Below are 21713 nucleotides of genomic sequence, written 5' to 3'. Positions count from 1 at the left end.
GCTCCCCACAGTCGTCCTGGAAGGTCAGAGTCTACTTACTTTGGGGCCAAAGACCTGGGACGTGAAGACCTGTGTTTTACAAGCAGAGGGAGGTGTCCACAAGAACTTGTAGGTACAAAAGGCAGAGATATGTCCAGAGGCTTCCAGAACCAAGTGACCAAGAGTAAAAATGTAAGGGCTGGTGATGCCCAGAGACACACAATCCCAAGGTGTCCTCTGGCTTGAGGAGCCTGACCCAGAATCTTCCGTGCCTCTCTCAGTGAGAAGTAAAGATCCCAAACCGTCCAGCAGGGGCCAGGGGACAGCTGGATCCCGGCCCCCCGGGTGGCCTGGCGACACATTGCAACACACGAGGACACACCTGGACAAGGTCTTCCTAAGAGATAGTGGCTTTTAACCCAGTTCCTAGGATGTGGGAAGCAGTCTGTTTTTTCCCCCTGCCTTGAAAAAGCAAATCTGCAAACAACCTCTGTGTTCTGTACCTGACTTCCTGCCGTGGAGGCAGCTGATCTAGAAGTTTCTGCTCCTCTGGTGACTTTGGCCTTACACCCAGCATTTTTCTTCCCTCTCTTCCTTACATAACAAGCCCCCGCTCTTGAACAGAATGGGTTTGTTGGCAGCAGAATCAGAAACCCCAGCAAATCCCTTGTTTGGCTCTGTGAGCACCGTGGTCTGTATCCTTGAGTCCCCGACCAGGAACCAGTAGTTACTTAGTGCCCACGGGGTCTCCAGCCCGGCCCTGGGGTTTGTGTCCCCCAGTTCCCACTCCAGACATCCCAAGGCTGCCACCAGCTTCCATCTGGAGCCTGATGGCCAGAGCCCTCGCTCCAGGGTCCACATGGCCGGCTTGGCCTGAGAGAGGGGACGTGGGTGTGCACACCTTCCTCCCGTCCTCCTGCTTCCTGACCTCAGCTAGCAGTTCCTTCTCCAGGTTTCCCTTGCCTCATTTATCTTCTCTGCCCGAGATCCCCTCGGGCTCAGGGCCCCGAGTCTGGCCGTGTGCCAGGCACCTGGCCCCCAACATTCAGGAAGGACTCAGAGCCATGGACGTGGGATGAAGTGACCGCTCCAGCCTGTCCCGACGGGGGCCGATGACCATGGGCCTCTTGGCAGAGCCCCAGGCAGACCCTCAGCTAGACTGCAGGCTCCCTGCTGCTCCTGCAGGAATGACAGGAGGTGGGTGTTCAAGGCCCAGGGCGGTGTGTGATGGGTTGGCAGGCAGAACTGAGGACATTTCTGCCTGCTTGCTGCTATTAACTTTTATTTTATTAATAGATGTTTGGGGGGCAGTTTTAAAGTTACAGAACAATTGAGAGAAAATTTCAGAGAGCTCCATGTACCCCCTTCCCCTCCCTGCCAGCATCCCCTGTTATTAATATTAGTGGTGCGTTTGTTACAATTGATGAGCCTTTGTCAATACACTATTATTAGCTGCACTGGAGAAGGGGATGGTAACCCACTCCAGTAATCTTGCCTGGAAAATCCCACAGACAGAGGAGCCTGGACAGCTATAGTCCGTGGGGCTGCAAAGAGTCGGACACGACTGAGCGCATTAACTGAAAGTCATAGTTCACACTGGACTCACTCTTGGTTTTGTACATTTTATGAGTTTTGATGAATCTACAGTGACATGGGTTTCCCTGGGGGTTCAGCTGGTAAAGAATCCACCTGCACTGCGGGAGACCTGGATTCAGTCTCTGGGTTGGAAAGATCCCCTGGAGAAGGGAACAGCTACCCACTCCAGTATTCTGGCCTGTAGAATCCCATGGACTATAGAGTCCATGGGGTTGCAAAGAGTCGGACACGACTGAGTGACTTGCACTTTAAGGGTTCAGGCACAAACACGTCCTATCTCGGAGGAGGAAACTGAGGCCAGCAGTGGGAAGTGCCTTTCCAATCATCACAGCTGGTTGGAACCAAAATCTGTACCCGGGCCTTCCTCAGAGAGGGCGTGGGCTCGGTTCAGCTGCCTTTTTTAAAAAAAACAACAGGAGCTCAATTAGTAAAAAGGACCAACAAATACATTTTACAAAAGAGCTAGCTACTTGGCCATTTTCACTGTCACCATTAACCTGCCGTGTGTCAGGACTTCCCTGGTCGTCCAGCAGCTCAGCCTCCGAGCTCCCCGAGTAGGGGGCCCAGGTTCGATCCCTGGTCAGGGAACTAGATCCCACATGCTGCCACTAGGAGTCTGTATGCTGCAGCTGCAGACCCCACATGCTGCAGTGAAGATCAGAAACCCCGAGTACTGAAGCTAAGAGCCGGTGCAGCCAAATAAATAAATAAGCAAAAACCCCCAAAACCTGCCCGTTGGCCAAAGGTAGGGTCCTGGAGCGCTCCGTGGCCACCAGGCTCCGTGTGCCCCCAGAGCCCACACTTCCACCTGAGAATGCTGGTTTCCCACATGGGGCAGCAGGGCGTGTGCCTGGCACGTGCTCGACGGGGCCCTGGTGGGCCCTGCCCCGGAAGGATGGGGAAATGGGCAGATACCCTCTGTGGGGCCCGCTGGTGTCCACGTACCTGCTGAGCTAGGCTCTGATGCCAGCACCTGGAGCCCTTCTCTGCAGAGCGCCCACCAGCCTTCCATTGGCAGGAGGACGCCGAAGTTTTGGTGGTTCCTGAAAGTTCCAGGAACAGCTGCTCACCCCAATGGCTGTGGCCACAAGTGAGGAGGGAATCCCAGAAAGTGGTAAATTCACACGAAGCCAACAGTGACAAAGAACAACTTGGAACGAGAGCGTGGTTGCTGGATGCCCAGTTGCCCAGAGAGCTTCAGTTCGAGGAGGAAAGCCGAAAGTGAGAGTGTTAGTGGTTCAGTCCTGTCTGACTCTCTGTGACCCCGCCAGACCTCTCTGTCCATGGGATTCCCCATGGACAAGGCAAGAACACTGGAGTGGGTGGCCCCTTCTCCAGGGGATCTTCCTGACCCAGGGATCAAACCCGGGTCTCCTGCATTGCAGGCGGATTCCTTACCACCTGAGCCACCCAGGAAGTCAAATCAGAGAATTGACTTGTGTAATAATTATAACCGACACTTACGTGTGTGCAGAACAGCCAAGCCGTGCCAGGGGGCTCTGTCTGCACGGGGACTCTGCGGGACAGCTGATACTGTTTTATGTGATGGCAACACAAACTGGAAGGTGAAAGATGAGCTGGAGAGCACGGTGTGTAGGGAACTCAGCTCAAAGTTGCGCGACCAGGAGTTGGTTCTGGCTGGGTCGTGACTCTACCCCGTGGCTTTGAGTAACCCACTCAGCGCTTCCTGGACACCTGTTTCCCCACCTGTATTAGAAGGGGCCTGATGGGGAAGATTTCTGACGTTGTCCAACAGCAGTGTCCTATGACTGCATTATTTCCTTGGTTTAGTATTTTTTTTTTTAAGATAGCTTTAGACCCTCAGGAGACCTGGGGGTCTGCAGCAGGCCTGGGTCAGGAGGGTACAGGTGCTGATGGATACCACTCTGGAAGGGCTTGGTGGGTGGTTACCCCCGGGGCTGTAACTGCTGTTCTGGGTCTGGGGTAGCCCGAGGGTGCTGGGGTTGGCAGGACCCACGGTGGGTCAGAGCAGCAGTGCCCACTGCTCAAGGCACCTGGGTAGGGATGGATGGGGCTGGATGAAAGGGGAGGTAGGGAGGCGCCTGCCGCCATGCCCATCACCAGATGTGGTTCTCTGTCTCTGTGCTTTGTGCATATGTCTGGGCACAGAGTGCAAAGAGAGGCCAGAGGGCTTCAGCCAGGACAGAGGGGACCGGATGATGCCGTCTTTGTGCACTCTCATGACTTCTAGAAGCACAGGGCTCGGCCACTCTCTGAACTCTGCCCACGCTGCTTCAGAGCCCATGCAGCACACGGCTGTTCAGACATTTTTGGTCCACAGTTCGGTAAGACGTGTGTTTTATCCACTGTTCACGTGTGCCTATGTATGAATAATTGAAGCAAAAATTTTAATAATAAGATGCACTCTTTATTTTGTTCTAGTTTACATTTTGGTGGTCGTATAATCCACTAAATTGATGTCATGATCCACTGATGGGTTGGGACTTTTCGTTAGAAAACTGGCTAAATGCTTCTGGAGCGGTCAGTTCGGCTCAGGCTGAAGGTGAGAGTGAACAAATAAAACCACCCTGCTTGTTATTTGTTAGGATTACATTATTAAGGATGCTTACTTGTGTTTTTTCTCTCTCTCTCTTTTTTTTTTTTTTTTTTTGAGTCTCTGGTGTTTGCTGCTTCCTGCGAACTCCTTGTACTTTTCAGTGTATAGCATGGGGTCATGTGGCAGGTGGGGAGACATAGATAGGAGTGGAAGAACCCTTGGGCACCTGCAGAAATGATCAGGAAGAATCTTTTGATAAATGGTTTTATAAATATAGACGTTGGATGTTCTCAAGATTCGGAGCTTAAAAACTGTGTGGACTTTGGCTCCTGGGCCAAGCCCTGGAGCCACACTGGGTAGGTGGCTGAGAGCAGAAATTAGGTCTCTAAACCCTGGCTCTTGCGTAAGAGCCCCCTGCATGGGGGAGGATGTGTCTCAGAGCCACCAGCAGCGCTTTGACCTTATAAACACGTTCCCTGAGTTCACGGTGTTATTCTCATCCGAATTTTCCATCTTGGGTTTCCCTGGTGGCTCAGCTGGTAAAGAATCCACCTGCAATGTGAGAGACCTGGGTTCGATCCTGGGTTGGGAAGATCCCCTGGAGAAGGGAAAGGCTACCCACTCCAGTATTCTGGCGTGGAGAATTCCATGGACTGTTTAGTGCATGGGGTTGCAAAGAGTCGTACATGACTGAGTGACTTAAAACAAAAAAGGTTGGTCTTGAAGCACAGACCAAAGCTGGGTGATTTTTCTCCCCTGCGGTGCCCACGCTGACCATGGGGTGCAGGCAGATGGGTGGGAAGGCGGCCATCGGGGACACAGACCCAGAAGCATCTCCCCTTTCCCTCGTGGTTGCTATTTTCCTTCCTGGAGAAGACTTAAGTTGTGGGGGGCCCGATGACCCAAGTCATCCACCTGGCCTTGCAGGGGGTGGCACCCACAGAGGGTTCAACATTCAAGGCTACCACAGTCTCGGTTGGTGGTTTGGCATTTTATTTGTAGGTAAAGAAACCCTGCCCAGAAACCCAGCACCAATCTTTGCAGATCCTATCTTAAGGTTTGTCCTAGTAAAATCATGGAAATTAGAGTTGAAAACAGCCCTTGAAATTACAGGCCATCTGTCCTCTGACAGGAGGATTCCCAGCTGGCTCAGTGGTAAAGAACCCGCCTGCTAGTGCAGGAGACGCAGGAGATACGGCTTCCATCCCTGGTTGGGAAGATCCCCTGGAGCAGGGAATGGCAACCCACTCCAGTATTCTTGCCTAGAGAGTCCCATGGACAGAGGAGCATGGCGGGATCTAGTCCATGGGGTGGCAAAGAGTCAGACACGACTCAGTGACTTAGCACATGCACAGTGACTCTGATGCTGGGAACAATTGAGGGCAAAAGGAGGAGGGGACAGTAGAGGATGAGATGGTTGGATGGCATCACCAACTCTGGACATGAGTTTGAGCGAACTCTGGGAGCTAGTGAAGGACAGAGGAGCCTGGTGTGCTGCAGTCCATGGGGCTGCAAAGAGTTGGACACGACTCAGTGACTGAACAACAGTAGTGTATCTCTCTCTAAATCCTAAATTCTTGATTTATCCCTCCTCCACTTTCTCCTTTGGGAACCTTAAGTTTGTTTTCTATGCCTGTGAATCTGCTTTGTAAATAAATTCGTTTGTATCATTGTTTTGATTCCACATGTAAGTGGATATCATACAATATTTGTCTTTGAGTTACACCCCTTAGTATGATAACCTCTAAGTCCATCTATGTAGCTGCAAACGGCATTATTTCATTGTATGTATATGTGCCACATCTTCTTTATCCTCTCTGTCGATGGACATTTAGATTGCTTCTGTGTCTGGACAGCTGTGAACAGGCTGCGGTGAACACTGGGGCGCATGTATCTTTTTTGTCTTTTCTAGACATGTATCCAAGAGTGGAATTGTTGGATTATATGGTAACTCTATTTTTAGTTTTTTAAGTACCCTCCAGTGTTTTCCAGGGCTTCCCTGATAGCTCGGTGGTAAAGAATCTACCTGCAATGAGGGAGACACCAGTTCGATTCCTGGGTTGGAAAGATCTGCTGGAGAAGGGATAGGCTACGCACTCCAGTCTTATTGGGCTTTCCTTGTGGCTCAGCTGGTAAAGAATCCACCTGCAATGTGGGAGACCTGGGTTCAATCCCTGGATTGGGAAGACCCCCTGGAGAAGGGAAAGGCTACCCACTCCAGTGTTCTGGCCTGGAGAATTCCATGGACTGTATAGTCCATGGGGTCGCAGAGTTGGACGTGACTGAATGACCTTCACCAGTGTTTTCCATAGTGGCTGCACCAGCAATATTGGAGGGTTCCCTTCTCTCCACACCCTCTCCAGCAGTTATTTGTAGCCTTTTTGCTGATGACCATTCTGAACAGCATGAGGTGGTACATCATTGTATTTTCAGGAAGGACCCTCTGTGGTATCATCCAATCTGGTCTTCACAGCACTACCCGGTGATACAGAAGGGCCCTGCAGCCTCATTTTACATATTGAAAAATGAAGGCCCTTAGAGGCTAAAATGATTGCTACACACCAGAAGTTACGGCAAACTGAGGGGAGAGTGGGGGACTCTTGACCGCTCTGGTCTAGGGCTTCTGAAGCTCCTTGGTGTGGAGAAAAGAGTTTGCCGTCTGCTGTTGCTGTGGAGCTGGAGACAGCAGGGGGTGGGGGTGGGGGTAACTCCCTTGAAGTCACGGGTCAGGCGGCAGATTTCTGCCTTTCTCATGTCTCCAGGCTTCTTTCTTGGGAGGAAGGCCGCTGCTGCTGCTGCTGTTAAGTCGCTTCCATCATGTCCGACTCTCTGCGACCCCATGGACTGTATCCCGCCAGGCTCCTCTGTCCATGGGAGTCTCCAGGCAAGAATACTGGAGTGGGTTGCCATTTCTTCCTCCTCCAGGGCATCTTCCCCACCCAGAGATCAAACCCGTGTCTCCCGTGGCTCCTGCATTGCAGGCAGATTCTTTACCAACAAGCCACCAGGAAGCCCTGCCCGCTGTGGGGCCAAAATACGCTCCCTCCCTCGACAGGCGTCACATGGACACAAAGACCCAGGGCAGGGGGGAAGGCCCCAGGCAGCTGCATGAGTCTGTGGGGACCACAGGTGAGGCGAGGAAGGAGAGTGTCTGCAGGAGGGAAAAATCGTGGCTTTCTTTTCTCTTTCACATCAGGAAGTCTCTCAGACTGCAGTCACAAGCCTTGATATCCTCTGTGGAAAATAAAGAGTTCTGGAACTTCTCCCAGAGTCAGGTTTAGGCTTTCCCCTTCATTTGACCTCTGATCTGCCCTTGTTAGGGTTGGGGTTAGGGTTAGATGCTGAAGCTGAAACTTCAATACTTTGGCCACCTGATGCAAAGAACCAACTCACTGGAAAAGACCCTGATGCTGGGAAAGATTGAAGGTGGGAGGAGAAGGGGACGACAGAGGATGAGATGGTTGGATGGCATCACCGATCTGATGGACATGAGTTTGAGCAAGCTCTGGGAGTTGGTGATGGACAGGGAAGCCTGGAGTGCTGCAGTCCATGGGGTCACAAAGAGTTGGACATGACTGAGTGACTGAACTGAACTACCCTTGTTGCCAGGTTCCAGCGTTTCAGGGTTTGTTCATTGTTTTCCGATAGTTATGTGACTGTTCCCAGAGGCTGCATGACCCTGGCTCTGGTCACCACCCCTACATTAGCACCAAGAGATGCCCATTGGTGGACCGAGGGATGGAGCAAAGTCAGTCCTTATGGAGACGCCTCCCTGGAGCCTTCTACCTGAGGGGCTCACCAAGGCTTTCATCGCAGCCCTGACAGCTTGAGTGCAGATGAGACTAGTGGTGTGAGCACTGCTTCTGTGTGGGTGACAGGGGGTTGGGGGGACAGGCTGGGTAGGGGGCGGTGTACCCATGGTTCTGGGGATGCCACTCAAGCTTTCCAGAGTTATGCCGAACTTCCGCTGGGATTCCCCTGACGTTCGTACTAATGACCCTGATGCTAAAGGTTGAGCGACCTGAGAAATCACTTGAGAAACTAGAGAGTTAGTACTCAGGAAGCAGATAGAGTTAGAGAACACATAAAGTTAGAAAGCCAGAGCCTGGTGGGGAGGGGGGTTTGGAGGAGAATGAAAGTGATGGAGGCGTCCAACTCTTTGCAACCCCATGGACTGCAGCCCGCCAGGCTCCTCTGTCCATGGGATTCTCCAGGCCAGAATACTGGAGTGGGTAGCCATTCCCTTCTCCAGGGGATCTTCCCGACCCAGGATTGAATCCGGGTCTCCTGCATTGCAGGCAGACTCTTGACTGTTGAGCCACCCGGCAGTAGGTCCATGTATATATATGGCTTAGTCCCTTTGCTGTCCGCCTGAAATGATCACAACATTGTTAATTGACTATACGCCAATATAAAATAAAAAGTTCTAAAAAAAGATCGAAAGCCAGAAATGCATCTGGATCGTGACCCATTCAGCTATGAAGCATCACTGGGGAAGCAAGGGGCACCCCCTCAATACCCCCCCCACACACACACCGAGTCAGCTATGAAGCATCACTGGGGAAGCAAAGGGCACCCCCTCAATACCCCCCCCCCACACACACACCGAGTCTGGGCACCCTGCCCTGAGCTGGGAGGGCAGTGGAGAATGTCTGGTAGCTTGAGAAAAGAAGAAAATTATTTTGACGACAAGTCCTGGAAGATGAGAGGCATTTTATTCTCAATCTAGCAGTAGTCCCTTAAAACACTCCTAATCCCGCCAGCTGTTTAGCTCAACAGATAAGAACAGAGCTTCCCAGAGCTAACAGGCATCTTCTGAAATTGTCTCGTTAAACCCTTCATTTGGGAGCTGGAAGACTGGGTTCAGGCGTGCCCAAGATCCCCGGTTCCCCAGATAGTAAACCACAGGACAGGGCTGGAGCCCCCAAGCTCCACCTCTGTGACCAGGTCGTGCTGTTACGTGCCCGAGGGATGTAGGCTTGTCGAGCCCAAACAGCGCCCGGGACCCACTGTCCGCCCGGGTAGCGTCAGATGCCAGTGACGTGCTGTGGGTTCAGGTCTGCTCGGCAGGGAAGGAACATGGGACCGTCCTCCGTGTGTGCCTTCACCCGGGAGGAGTCAAACCGCTGGAAACCGCACGGGAATGTTCGGTGATGACCCTGATGTTTCAAACCCCTGGTTAGCCTCAGGTGCAGGCCACGGCCCCTGACCTCAGTGGCCTTTCTGTTTGTCCTGTGTGTGCACTTTTACCGGGGCTCTTTCCGGGGGAGCCCAGCTGCAACAACAAAGGAGTTTTGTAAGACAAAGCATCAGAAATGCTGAAAGGGCAGAACTGCATCTGATCGATAACACGCCTGCTGCCAGGGCTCTGAGACATCAGATGGTTGTAAACAGTATGGAGAAGGGTTGGGGTAAGTGGCTGGGGGAGTGGGCGAGCTGTAAATGAGACCCCAAACTATACAGAACGGGGTGATTGCATCTGGCGGTGGGACGCTTGATACTTTTCAGTCCTTTGCAACATCAGCATGAATTACTTTTTAAAAATCTGCTATTGAAGTGCACTTGATTTGCAATGTTGTGTTAGGTGCATTGCTCTAGATTAAGATGTAGTAGACCTTGAAGAGGCAATATCACACACTGCCTTGGGAGTGAACCATTGAACTGTACCAAGTCTCCTCCATCCTTGCTCTTCCCCTGAGACCTCACTGTGCCAGGGATGCGCACTTTAACCAAAGCCCTGTGTCTTTGTCACTGAAGAGCCCTGGGTACCTTCTGATACCCAGCTGTTTTTGTCACTGGAGCTGAGTCATCCCAAGGAGGTGGGAGGGTGTAATCCGTAGAGCTCTGAGCTGGGAGCGGATGGACCTGGTTTATAGAGACTGTCTGCCATGGTGCACTTGTCTGCCTTGGGCAAATGGCTTCGCCTTTCTGACCCCTTAATATCTTCATCTGCAGACTGGCGTGAAACCACTTGCCTTTCCTACTTGTCTGGGCTGCTCTGAAGACCATATGAGGCAAAGACTCAAAGTTTTTAAGGACATAAAAACAAAAGAAAGTGTTAGTCACTCAGTCGTGTCCAACTCTTTTTGACCCCATGGACCGTAGCCTGCCAGGCTCCTCTGTCTGTGGTATTTTCTAGGCAGGAATACTGGAGTGGGTTGCCATTTCCTCCTCCAGGAGATCTTCCCGACCCAGGGATCGAACCTGGGGACATACTGATGGTAAATCAATGACAGCCCTGCTGCTGAGATCTTTGACTTTTGCCTGAAATTCTGAAGAGGGCAGAGATGGGAGATTAATAAATAAGCTACTTTTCAGGTCAGCTCGCATCGTGGGAATTTTCTCAAACCTGCGGCTTTCCTCTTTTGTCCTGTGGCTTCTGCGACAGGTGACTTTATCAGCCCGAATCCTGAAAACGCACTTTCCCCAAGGACCCTGCTGGTCCTCTCCAGAGCACGTGGTCAGGGTCTAAAATACATGTGCAGCTGAGGACCGTCCCCAAGGACAGAGCCGTCTCTTGGTAGCTCAGTGAACTGGCCATCCAGTGCCCAGGGAGGATCTGAGCGCCTGCCGATGGGGAGAAGAAATTCAGAGATGGCCAGGGGCGGCTACAGCAGTGAGACCAGAGCTCCAGTAGGCGTTTAAATGTTTAGAAGCCCCGGGCAAGCTCCTGGCACCTGGCCTTCTGGAACTTCACCCGAGCTAAGCGAACAGGTCCCACTCACGCACCAGCTAGCAGGCTCGTGGTCACAGCTGCAGATTTTCCCACACCAGTCTCTGAGGCGCGCCCTGTTTCCTGGTAAGCTGGGGGAGGTGAGATTAGAATCGTGGAATGTGGGGTGAGGGAGCCTTCCAGTAAAGCCCACAAAGGGTGCCAAGAGGCTTAGCTCTGGGGATGCTCGACCGAGCGAAACACCCTGTGTGCTGCCACGGTTGCTCTGTGAGCCTCTCCTGGGCTCGCTCTGGGGCAGGACGGGTGATGAGGGGCCCAGCCTAGGGTGGGATGAGACCCCGTCCCTGCCTCAGCTGTCTCAAGACCGTCTTGTCCCAAGTTACTCCACCGCCGGGGCCTCGGTCACTGGCACATGACGGTTCCCTGAGGAATATATGAGCATGTGCCCGCCGGGCGTGTGGGGACAGCCGGGCTGAACGAATGTCCCGGGGTAATGGTTATTGGAAACCGCAGAGGAATGTACTCATTAAAGGGGGAGGTGAGTGCCCACACCTGGTTTCTCTTCCTCCCCCGTGAGCTGTGACCACGAGGCCCACTGGCCGGCTGGCCCCTTGGCACAGGCCGGGCAAGCCCCCACGCGTGCTGCCCAGGCAGGGGGTCCTCCGTCCGGGAGGTGATTCAAAGACGCCTGCCCACCCGCTGCACAGGGCAAATGCAGGGCACGGAATCGCAAGATGAAAGCTTAGCCCTGGCCCTGGACTGGTCCGCAGTCCGGTGAGACTGATAAATGATCGTAATACAGTGCCTGTCGTAAGTCCTGTCATAAGGTTCGGGGAGCACAGATGAGAGAAGAATGGATTCTCCCTGAGGGTGGGTCCTGGCCAGGCCAGAGATGGCGGCTGCATCGGGCTTTGCAGGCTAGTAGGAGTTGACCCTGTGAACCAGGATCGGGGCTGGGGTCTGAATGTGGGTGGCCAGGAGGAAAAGGCTTGGAGCTTTAGAGGCAGTTGTCAGCTCCACGCTAGAGGCTGGCTCGGCCCTGCAGGGGCCCAGGTGACACGGGGTCTGTTGTTCCAGAAAGGGGGTTGGCTGTTGGTGAAGGGTGACCTTCAGCTGCCACCTTGGAGGAGTTGAGATGGCACTCCAAACTGTCCATACATATACAGCCTGTTTAAAACACCATAAAGAGCCTGTCTGGGTGCCTGATGAAAGGAGACAGGGTATAGTTTGCATCAGAAATCAGGCTGTGGAGGTTGGCAAGTCCCCCCAGGCCTGGATTAGAGGCTGTGGGACCTGGCAAAGGCTCCTGATGGTGAATCATCCGTGGGAAGCCGGTGGCTCCTGCCTGGGCGGAATCACCGTGAAGCCTGCCCTGGACCGCAGACCAGTCGACTCACCTGTGCGGTGGGACCCAGGCTCCCCAGGTGACTCAAATGTGCAGCCTGCTTGAGACGCTGAAGTGAACCACCCCAGAGCGGGCTGAGTCTGGAATCTGCCTACGTTATTAGAGACTGCCAGCATGTCACAGTGGACTCGCTGTGGGAGCCATTGGCCTGGCCATAGTGGAGTGGAGGCCCTGAGGCTTTAGGGGAGGGGCCTGAATTATGAGGCCACAGTTTTAGGAATCACTGTTCTAGCAGAGGTTTGCAGATGGCTTGAAACTAGCTAAGTTGAAAGATTTGTTGAAGAACAAATAGGAAACCCAAAGGAGGGCTGGGCAAAAGGAGGTATAGACCTGGACCCCTCAGCAGAGCCTGGGGAGGGTAGGAGGGGTTAAAAAAGCAAGGGTGCTGTGCTTAGTTGCTCAGTCATGTCCAACTCTTTGCAACCCCATGGACTGTAGCCCACCAGGCTCCTCTGTCCATAGAGATTCTCCAGGTAAGACTACTGGAGTGGGTTGCCATGCCCTCCTCCAGGGGATCTTCCCAATCCAAGGATCAAACCCATGTCTCCTGCATTGCAGGCAGATTCTTTACTGTCTGAGTCACCAGGGAAGCCCAAGAATACTAAAGTGGGTAGCCTATACCTTCTCCAGGGGATCCTCCCAACCCAGGAATCAAACTGGGGTCTCCTGCATTGCAGGCAGATTCTTTACCAGCTGAGCTACCAGGGAAACCCCAAAAGCAAGGGTAGGTCACATAAAACTACAAAACGTTGCTGAAAGAAATCAGAGAAGACGAATAAATGGAGAGACATCCCAGGTACGTTAATTGGTAGACTTAATATTGTTAAGATGTCAGTATTACCCAAAGTCATCTACAGATTCAATGTCATCCCTATCAGAATCCCTGTTTCAGATACAGAAAAGCCATCCTTAAATTTGTATGAACTCTCAAGGGACCCCCAAGAAGCCAGACTATCTTGAGAAAAAGAAAGGAGCAAAATTAGAGGTCTCACATTTCCTGATCTCAGAACTTATTACAAAGCTACAATCATCAGAACAGTGTGGTACTGGCATAAAGACAGACTGACGGAATAGAATAGAGTCCAGAAGGAAACCCATATGATTTTCAACAAGAGTGCCAAGGCCATTGGCTCCCCGGGTGACACAGTAGTAAAGAATCCATCTGCCAGTGCAGGAGACATGAGAGATTTGCAGGTTGGATTCCTGGGTCAGGAAGATCCCCTGGAGGAGGAAGTGGCCACCCACTCCAGTATCCTTTGCCTGGAAAATTCCATCTGCAGAGGAGCCTGGATGGCTACAGTCCATGGGGTCAAAAAGAGTCAGACACGACTGAGTACACATGCAACCACATGCACGCAAAGACCATTCACTGGAGAAAAAATAATTTTTTCAGTACATGGTGCTGGGAAAATTGGATATCGACATGTGAGATAAAGGTGGGCTCTCACCTTACACTATATCCCAGGGCTAATCTCCTATAGAATGGACTGGTTGGATCTCCTTGCAATCCAAGGGACTCTCAAGAGTCTTCTCCAACACCACAGTTCAAAAGCATCAATTCTTCGGTGCTCAGCCTTCTTCACAGTCCAACTCTCACACCCATACATGACCACAGGAAAAACCATAGCCTTAACCGGATGAACCTTTGTTGGCAAAGTAATGTCTGTGCTTTTGAATATGCTATCTAGGTTGGTCATAACTTTCCTTCCAAGGAGTAAGCGCCTTTTAATTTCATGGCTGCAGTCACCATCTGCAGTGATTTTGGAGCCCCAAAAAATAAAGTCTGACACTGTTTCCACTGTTTCCCCATCTATTTCCCATGAAGTGATGGGACCAGATGCCATGATCTTCGTTTTCTGAATGTTGAGCTTTAAGCCAACTTTTTCACTCTCCACTTTCACTTTCATCAAGAGGCTTTTGAGTTCCTCTTCACTTTCTGCCATAAGGGTGGTGTCATCTGCATATCTGATTTCTCCCAGCAATCTTGATTCCAGCTTGTGTTTCTTCCAGTCCAGCGTTTCTCATGATGTACTCTGCATATAAGTTAAATAAACAGGGTGACGATATACAGCCTTGACGAACTCCTTTTCCTATTTGGAACCAGTCTGTTGTTCCATGTCCAGTTCTAACTGTTGCTTCCTGACCTGCATACAGATATCTCAAGAGGCAGGTCAGGTGGTCTTGTATTCCCATCTCTTTCAGAATTTTCCACAGTTTATTGTGATCCACACAGTCAAAAGCTTTGGCATAGTCAATAAAGCAGAAATAGATGTTCTTCTGGAACTCTCTTGCTTTTTCCATGATCCAGTGGATGTTGGCAATTTGATCTCTGGTCCCTCTGCCTTTTCTAAAACCAGCTTGAACATCAGGAAGTTCACGGTTCACATATTGCTGAAGCCTGGCTTGGAGAATTTTGAGCATTACTTTACTAGTGTGTGAGATGAGTGCAATTGTGCGGTAGTTGGAGCATTCTTTGGCATTGCCTTTCTTTGGGATTGGAATGAAAACTGACCTTTTCCAGCCCTGTGGCCACTGCTGAGTTTTCCAAATTTGCTGGCATATTGAGTGCAGCACTTTCACAACATCATCTTTCAGGATTTGGAATAACTCAACTGGAATTCCATCACCTCCACTAGCTTTGTTCATAGTGATGCTTTCTAAGGCCCACTTGACTTCACATTCCAGGATGTCTGGCTCTAGGTGAGTGATCACACCATCGTGATTATCTGGATAGTGAAGATCTTTTTTGTACAGTTTTTCTGTGTATTCTTGCCATCACTTCTTAATATCTTCTGCTTCTGTTAGGTCCCTACCATTTCTGTCCTTGATCGAGCCCATCTTTGCATGAAATGTTCCTTTAGTATCTCTGATTTTCTTGAAGAGATCTCTAGTCTTTCCCATTCTGTTGTTTTCCTCTATTTCTTTGCATTGATTGCTGAAGAAGGCTTTCTTATCTCTTCTTGCTATTCTTTGGAATTCTGCATTCAGATGAACTGATAACCAAGACAGCTACTGAGTGCTGGGTGGGTGAGACGCGCATGTGCAGTGAGGATATACGACAGACAAAGGGGTGATTCACGTCCCGGTGGGGACGGAGCAGGATGGTGCAAGGTTTCATCAACTTACTCAGAGTGGCATGAGATTCAAAATATGTGAATTGCTTATTTCTGGAATTTTCCATTAAATGTTTTTAGACCCCAGTTGACCTCAACTAACTGAAACCTTGGAAGATGAAACCGCTGATATGGGGGGAGGAGCTTCTGTAACTCAGAGTGGATCAGTGACTTAAATATAGGAGCTAAAGCTATAAAACCCCTAGGAAATGGCAGCCCACTCCAGGATTCTTGCTGGGAAATTCCATGGACAGAGGTGCCTGGCGGGCTACAGTCCATGGGGTCGCAAAGAGTTGGACATGACTTAGCAACTAAATAAGACCATGCTAAAAATATTTTCAGGAGTAAAGGATATTTTCTTACCTCCATTGTTGCTTTAAAAATAGCATTTTTAAAAGATGAAACTAGTATACCCAATCATTGTTAATAAAAGACAATCTGAAAGTTATTATATATCTAGGGCTTCTCTGGGAAACAAACATTATATCTTGGCTTCTGATTTAAAATTGTTCATTTTATCAAGTATGATTTGACTTTGGTTGGCTTTTTATAGTCTACATAAAACAAAGTTGATTTTCCTCAGTTCTGTAATTTTGATATTTCCCACATTGAGCAAATAAAAAAGTTTGAATTTATTAAAAACAAAAAAACAAAACCTCTTAGGAAAGAACCATAGAGGAAAAGCTTCCTCTATAACATTGGATTTGGTGACTTCTTGGACATGACACCAAAGTGAAAGTGTTAGTTGCTCAGTCGTATCCAACTCTTTGTGACTCATGGACTGTCGTCCACCAGGCTCCTCTGTCCATGGTATTCTCCAGACAAGGATACTGGAGTGGATTGCCATTTGCTCCTCCAGGGGATCTTCCTGACCCAGGGATCAAATCCAGGTCTTGACGCCAAAAGAATAGGCAGCAAAGTGAAAACAGAGAAATTGTGCTACATCAGAATTAGAAACTTCTGTGCAACAAAGAACACAATCAACAGAGCGAAAAGGCACCAACAGAAGGAGAAAAAATACTCACAGATCATATATCTGATGAAAAGTTCATATCTAGGTGATGTAAAGAACTCCTATCAACTTGACCAGCCAGCAGCCTGGTTTAAAAATGGTCAAAGGACTTCTTGAATAGACATTTTTCCAGAGAAAATGCACAGATGGCCAACAAGTATGTGAAAGGATGCTCAACACCAGTAATCATTCAGATCAGATCAGTCGCTCAGTCGTGTCTGACTCTTTGCGACCCCATGAATCACAGCATGCCAGGCCTCCCTGTCCATCACCAGCTCCCGGAGTTCACTGAGACTCACGTCCATCGAGTCAGTGATGCCATCCAGCCATCTCATCCTCTTCGTCCCCTTCTCCTCCTGCCCCCAATCCCTCCCAGCATCAGAGTCTTTTCCAATGAATCAACTCTTCGCATGAGGTGGCCAAAGTACTGGAGTTTCAGCTTTAGCATCATTCCTTCCAAAGAAATCCCAGGGCTGATCTCCTTCAGAATGGACTGGTTGGATCTCCTTGCAGTCCAAGGGACTCTCAAGAGTCTTCTCCAACACCACAGTTCAAAAGCATCAATTCTTCGGCGCTCAGCCTTCTTCACAGTCCAACTCTCACATCCATACATGACCACAGGAAAAACCATAGCCTTGACTAGATGGACCTTTGTTGGCAAAGTAATGTCTGTGCTTTTGAATATGCTATCTAGGTTGGTCATAACTTTCCTTCCAAGGAGTAAGTGTCTTTTAATTTCATGGCTGTAGTCACCATCTGCAGTGATTTTGGAGCCCAGAAAAATAAAGTCTGACACTGTTTCCACTGTTTCCCCATCTATTTCACATGAAGTAATGGGACCAGATGCCATGATCTTCGTTTTCTGAATGTTGAGCTTTAAGCCAACTTTTTCACTCTCCACTTTCACTTTCATCAAGAGGCTTTTGAGTTCCTCTTCACTTTCTGCCATAAGGGTGGTGTCATCTGCATATCTGGGGTTATTGATATTTCTCCCTGCAATCTTGATTCCAGCTTGTGTTTCTTCCAGTCCAGCGTTTCTCATGATGTACTCTGCATATAAGTTAAATAAACAGGATGACAATATACAGCCTTGACGAACTCCTTTTCCTATTTGGAACCAGTCTGTTGTTCCATGTCCAGTTCTAACTGTTGCTTCCTGACCTGCATACAAATATCTCAAAAGGCAGATCAGGTGGTCTGGTATTCCCATCTCTTTCAGAATTTTCCACAGTTTATTGTGATCCACACAGTCAAAGGCTTTGGCATAGTCAATAAAGCAGAAATAGATGTTTTTCTGGAACTCTCTTGCTTTTTCCATGATCCAGCGGATGTTGGCAATTTGATCTCTGGTTCCTCTGCCTTTTCTAAAACCAGCTTGAACATCAGGAAGTTCACGGTTCACATATTGCTGAAGCCTGGCTTGGAGAATTTTGAGCATTACTTTACTAGTGTGTGAGATGAGTGCAATTGTGCGGTAGTTTGAGCATTCTTTGGCATTGCCTTTCTTTGGGATTGGAATGGGAAATGCAAATCAAATCCTCATTGAGATACCATCTCACACCCATTAGGACGGCTAATACAGCAACAACTAAAACAAAGCAGAAAACAGCAAGTGTCCAGTGGAGATGTGGAGACATTGGCACCCTCGTGCACTCTTGGTGGGGGTATAAAATGGTGCGGCTGCTATGGAAAAAGTATGGGGGTTCCTCAAGAGTATTAAAAATAGAATTACTGTACAGTCCAGCAATTCCACATCTGAGTCTATACCCAAAAGAATCGAAAGCAGGGTTGCAGAGATACTTGTACACCTGTTGTGTTAGTTGGCTAGGGCTGCCGTAACAAAGTGTCACAGACTGGGTGGCTTAAATAGCAGAAATTTATTTTCTCACAATTCTTGAGGCTCAGAAGTCCAAGGTTAAGGTGTTGGCAGGGTGAGTGACTTCTGAGACCTCTCTCATTGGGGCTCATAGATGGCCATTCTGTCTGTGTGTTCATATGGTCTTCCTTCTGGGTCTATCCTAATGGTCTCTTCTTCTATGGGCACTATCATATTGGATTGAGGTCTTATGGAGAGCCCAGCTGTGTAGCTTCATATTATCATAATTCAAAGATTCTACAAGTTCAGTCACATTCTGGGGTATTCAGTTCAGTTCAGTTCAGTTCAGTTGCTCAGTCGTGTCTGTCTTTGCAACCCCATGAATTGCAGCACGCCATGTCCTTTGATTGTGTGGATCACAATAAACTGTGGAAAATTCTGAAAGAAATGGCAATACCAGACCACTTGACCTGCCTCTTGAGAAACCTATATGCAGGTCAGGAAGCAACAGTTAGAACTGGACGTGGAACAACAGACTGGTTCCAAATAGGAAAAGAAGTACGTCAAGGCTGTATATTGTCACCCTGCTTATTTAACTTATATGCAGAGTACATCATGAGAAACACTGGGCTGGAAGAAGCACAAGCTGGAATCAAGATTGCCGGGACCACTGGAAAAACCATAGCCTTGACTAGACAGACTTTTGTTGGCAAAGTGACATCTCTGCTTTTTAATATGCTGTCTAGGTTGGTCATAACTTTCTTTCCAAGGAGCAAGTGTCTGTTAATTTCATGGCTGGAGTCACAATGGAACATTACTGAGCCTTTAAAAGGAAGGGAATTTTGTCACATGCTACAACATGAATGAAACTGAGGACATGATGTGAAGGGAAATAAGCCAGTAACAAGAAAGACAAATAGTGCACGATTCCACTTCTAGGAGGTCCCTAGAGCTGTCTCATTTATAGAGACAGAAAGTAGAATGTGGGGGGAAGGGTTGAGGGACAGGCACAGCTGTCAAATGCCTGTGGAGTTTCACTTTGCAGAAAGGAAAGGGCCTTGGAGGCTGTTTGCACAGCAATGTGAATGTGCTCAAGTCCACTGAGTTGAAATGACTAAGATGGTAAATCTTGTGTTTGGTGTTATTGTTTAGTCGCCAAGTCGTGTCCAACTCTTTGCGACCCCATGGACTGTAGCCTGCCAGGCTCCTCCATCCATGGTATTTTCCAGGCAAGAATACTGGAGTGGTTTGCCATTTCCTTCTCCAGGGGATCTTCCCAGCCCAGGGATCCAACCCGCATCTCCTGCACTGGCAGGTAGATTCTTTACTGCTGAGCCATGAGGGAAGCCCTCATCTTGTGTTACGTGTATTTTACCACAGTTAACAAGGATTAAAAAAAAAAAAGAAGGTTCGGGATGCAGGCGGTTTCTCCTGGTGGAGGGCTGCCCAGGTGGGGTTTCTGCCTCGAGTGGGGCTATCCACCGGGCAGGAGGCAGGAGGAAGGAGGAGACGGTGAGGGTCTCATCATTTCAGACACGATGAGTCTGTGCAGTCTACACCCCCACCCCACCCCCCGCCTCGCCGCAAGGCCATCTCTCTGGGCCACAGTGGCATCAGGTTTTTCTGAGTGCTTTGCCCTAGTGGCCAGACCCCAACACACAGCCGTGTCCTCTTCCCAGGAGGACACACATCCTCGGGCCATGTTCGTGCCAGGAGATGGCATCCGGCCCATTGGCCACTCACCAAAGCTCCCAGTGGGCTCTCCCTTCCCTCCCCAGCCTTCCTCCTTCACTCTCTCCCTCCTGCCCTGCAGTCCAGGTGCCTTCCTCCTGCTCCTTCCCTGGGGGGCCGAGAGGAAAGGTGGAGAGCAGGCGGGATCCCTGAGGGGGGCCCAGGGCAGGCGTCTCCACTGCCTCCTTCCACCTTCTTGGCCGTCCGCTCCCTCCCTGGTGGCTGGCATTCGAGGAGGACTCAGCAAGGGGCCAGGGATACACTCGGAGACCCACGTGCGGCCCCTGACACGGCCAGGTGGGCCCCTGAGGGTCCAGGTCACTGACCACGTGCCCTCTTTCCGTCCTAGGACCTGAGTTCCTTTGCCATGCCGCTCCTGGATGGAGACCTGGAGAGTTCAGAAAAGCCTCCATCTCGTAAGGTAAGGCTCCCTTCCTCCCAGCTTCTCCCAGCTCACCGGAGGTGCCACGGAGGCCGGACTCGCTCAGCTCAGGCCCGAGACAGACTTTTCCTCCCTGTGCCCCTGGCTGCAGCTGAGCCCACCCTCGCCCTCCAGGTTTCACCCCTTTATCTTCCCTTCCCTCGGGGCTCCTCCCTGGTCCCTGGATGCCCCAGAGTGGGCAGAGGTGATGCTGAAGAGTTCACGTTGAGCTCAGCACCCAAGTGCCCGAGATGCTCACTGGCAGAGAAGAGATTGAAAATCAGGGAAAAGTGGGTCATGGAGCCTGGGTGTCTCTCCCTGCTGCAGACAGGAGTCCCTCCTCCCGCCCCCGCCCCCTCCTTCCCTTCCCCCGCCCCCGCCCCTCAAGTCCTTCTCTCCCTTCCATCCTCTTTCCTGTCTTCTCCTTTCCTCTCGTTCACCCACCTTCTCCCCTCTCCCACGTGTCCATTTTTCCTGCTCAAGTTCGGTGGAGGGCCGGCAGCCTGAGGCGTGCTTGTCCTGGGATGGGTGGAGTGGCCATGGCAAGAACGGGGAGGTCGAGGCAGCCTGCAGTGGGGGTGAGTGCAGGGCGGAGGGCTGGCGGGAGGCCCAGCGGTGGTGCCTTTGCAGGGAGCACTGCAGGTGGTGTCTTAAGGGCAGAGAGTGGTAGACAGACTTTGCCCCAGTCCTCGGGCCACCTCACAGCCGGGCTGGGTCCAGTCTGGGTTGCCTGGTGCTTAGCCCAGTGTGTGCAATGCTGCATCTGGGCCCCCTGCTCTGGGACTGGTGGGGCAGGCCATGCAGGGGAGTGTCCCAGCAGGACAGGTCCTGCATCTCCCAGCTCATCTCTGCATCTTTGTACCCTGTGACTGAATCCCGTCTCCTCAGGGAATGGAACACCTTCTGTGACTGCCAAGCTGAACTTGGACGGGACCCTGGGTGGCCTCCTCCTCCACGATCTAGGGGCCACGGCTGAGCTCCCCTTTCTGGGAGCTCTGGGCTCAAGAGCCAAGTGCCCAGGCTCCCAAGCATCAGTTGAGATGGGAGTCTGTCCGCTCTCCCCACCAGTCCCTAGTCCTCGTTCCCCTGCCCCAGAGGGGGCAGCCCTTTGTCACAAAAGACATCTCAGGATACAAGGGCTTCTGGTCACCTCAACTCCACACAGCTCTGTTTGCAGCTCCCGGGTCTGCATCGAGAGGAAGGTCAGTGCCTTTGACGTCCCTGGATCATTCAAGAGCACTGGGTCACTCCGGGTCAGCCAGGGTGGCCAGGGCCTGGGGGAGTCCGTGGAATGCCTGGCAATCTGCCACCCCCCACCCCCCGAACAAGTGACCACGGGTTTTTCCTGTCTGTGCCTCTTGATCCTGGGATGAGGAGCCTGGCCCCTCTGTTCGTCTTTCCTGGCAGCTTCCCTGAGGTGTGACCTGGGACAGGACCTTCTCTGTGAAC

The 21713-nt window shown here is 50.8% G+C and overlaps 1 protein-coding gene across 3 annotated transcripts in view; it reads left to right on the top strand.

Annotated features, from left to right (window-relative positions):
- Window positions 1-21713, top strand: part of PRKAG2 (protein kinase AMP-activated non-catalytic subunit gamma 2) — a 309748-nt gene that overhangs the window by 73983 nt on the left and 214052 nt on the right. For all 3 annotated transcript variants that reach the window (XM_055591312.1, XM_055591310.1, XM_055591311.1), the window contains exon 2: window positions 20193-20264. In XM_055591312.1, the coding sequence (XP_055447287.1) occupies window positions 20193-20264 (72 nt within the window). The remainder of the gene's footprint in view (window positions 1-20192; window positions 20265-21713) is intronic.

The sequence above is a fragment of the Bubalus kerabau genome, chromosome 8, assembly GCF_029407905.1.
Source record: "Bubalus kerabau isolate K-KA32 ecotype Philippines breed swamp buffalo chromosome 8, PCC_UOA_SB_1v2, whole genome shotgun sequence".
NCBI lineage: Eukaryota > Metazoa > Chordata > Mammalia > Artiodactyla > Bovidae > Bubalus > Bubalus kerabau.
The sequence above is the reverse complement of the archived record's forward strand: the minus strand, read 5'-3'. Positions and strand labels throughout refer to the sequence as shown.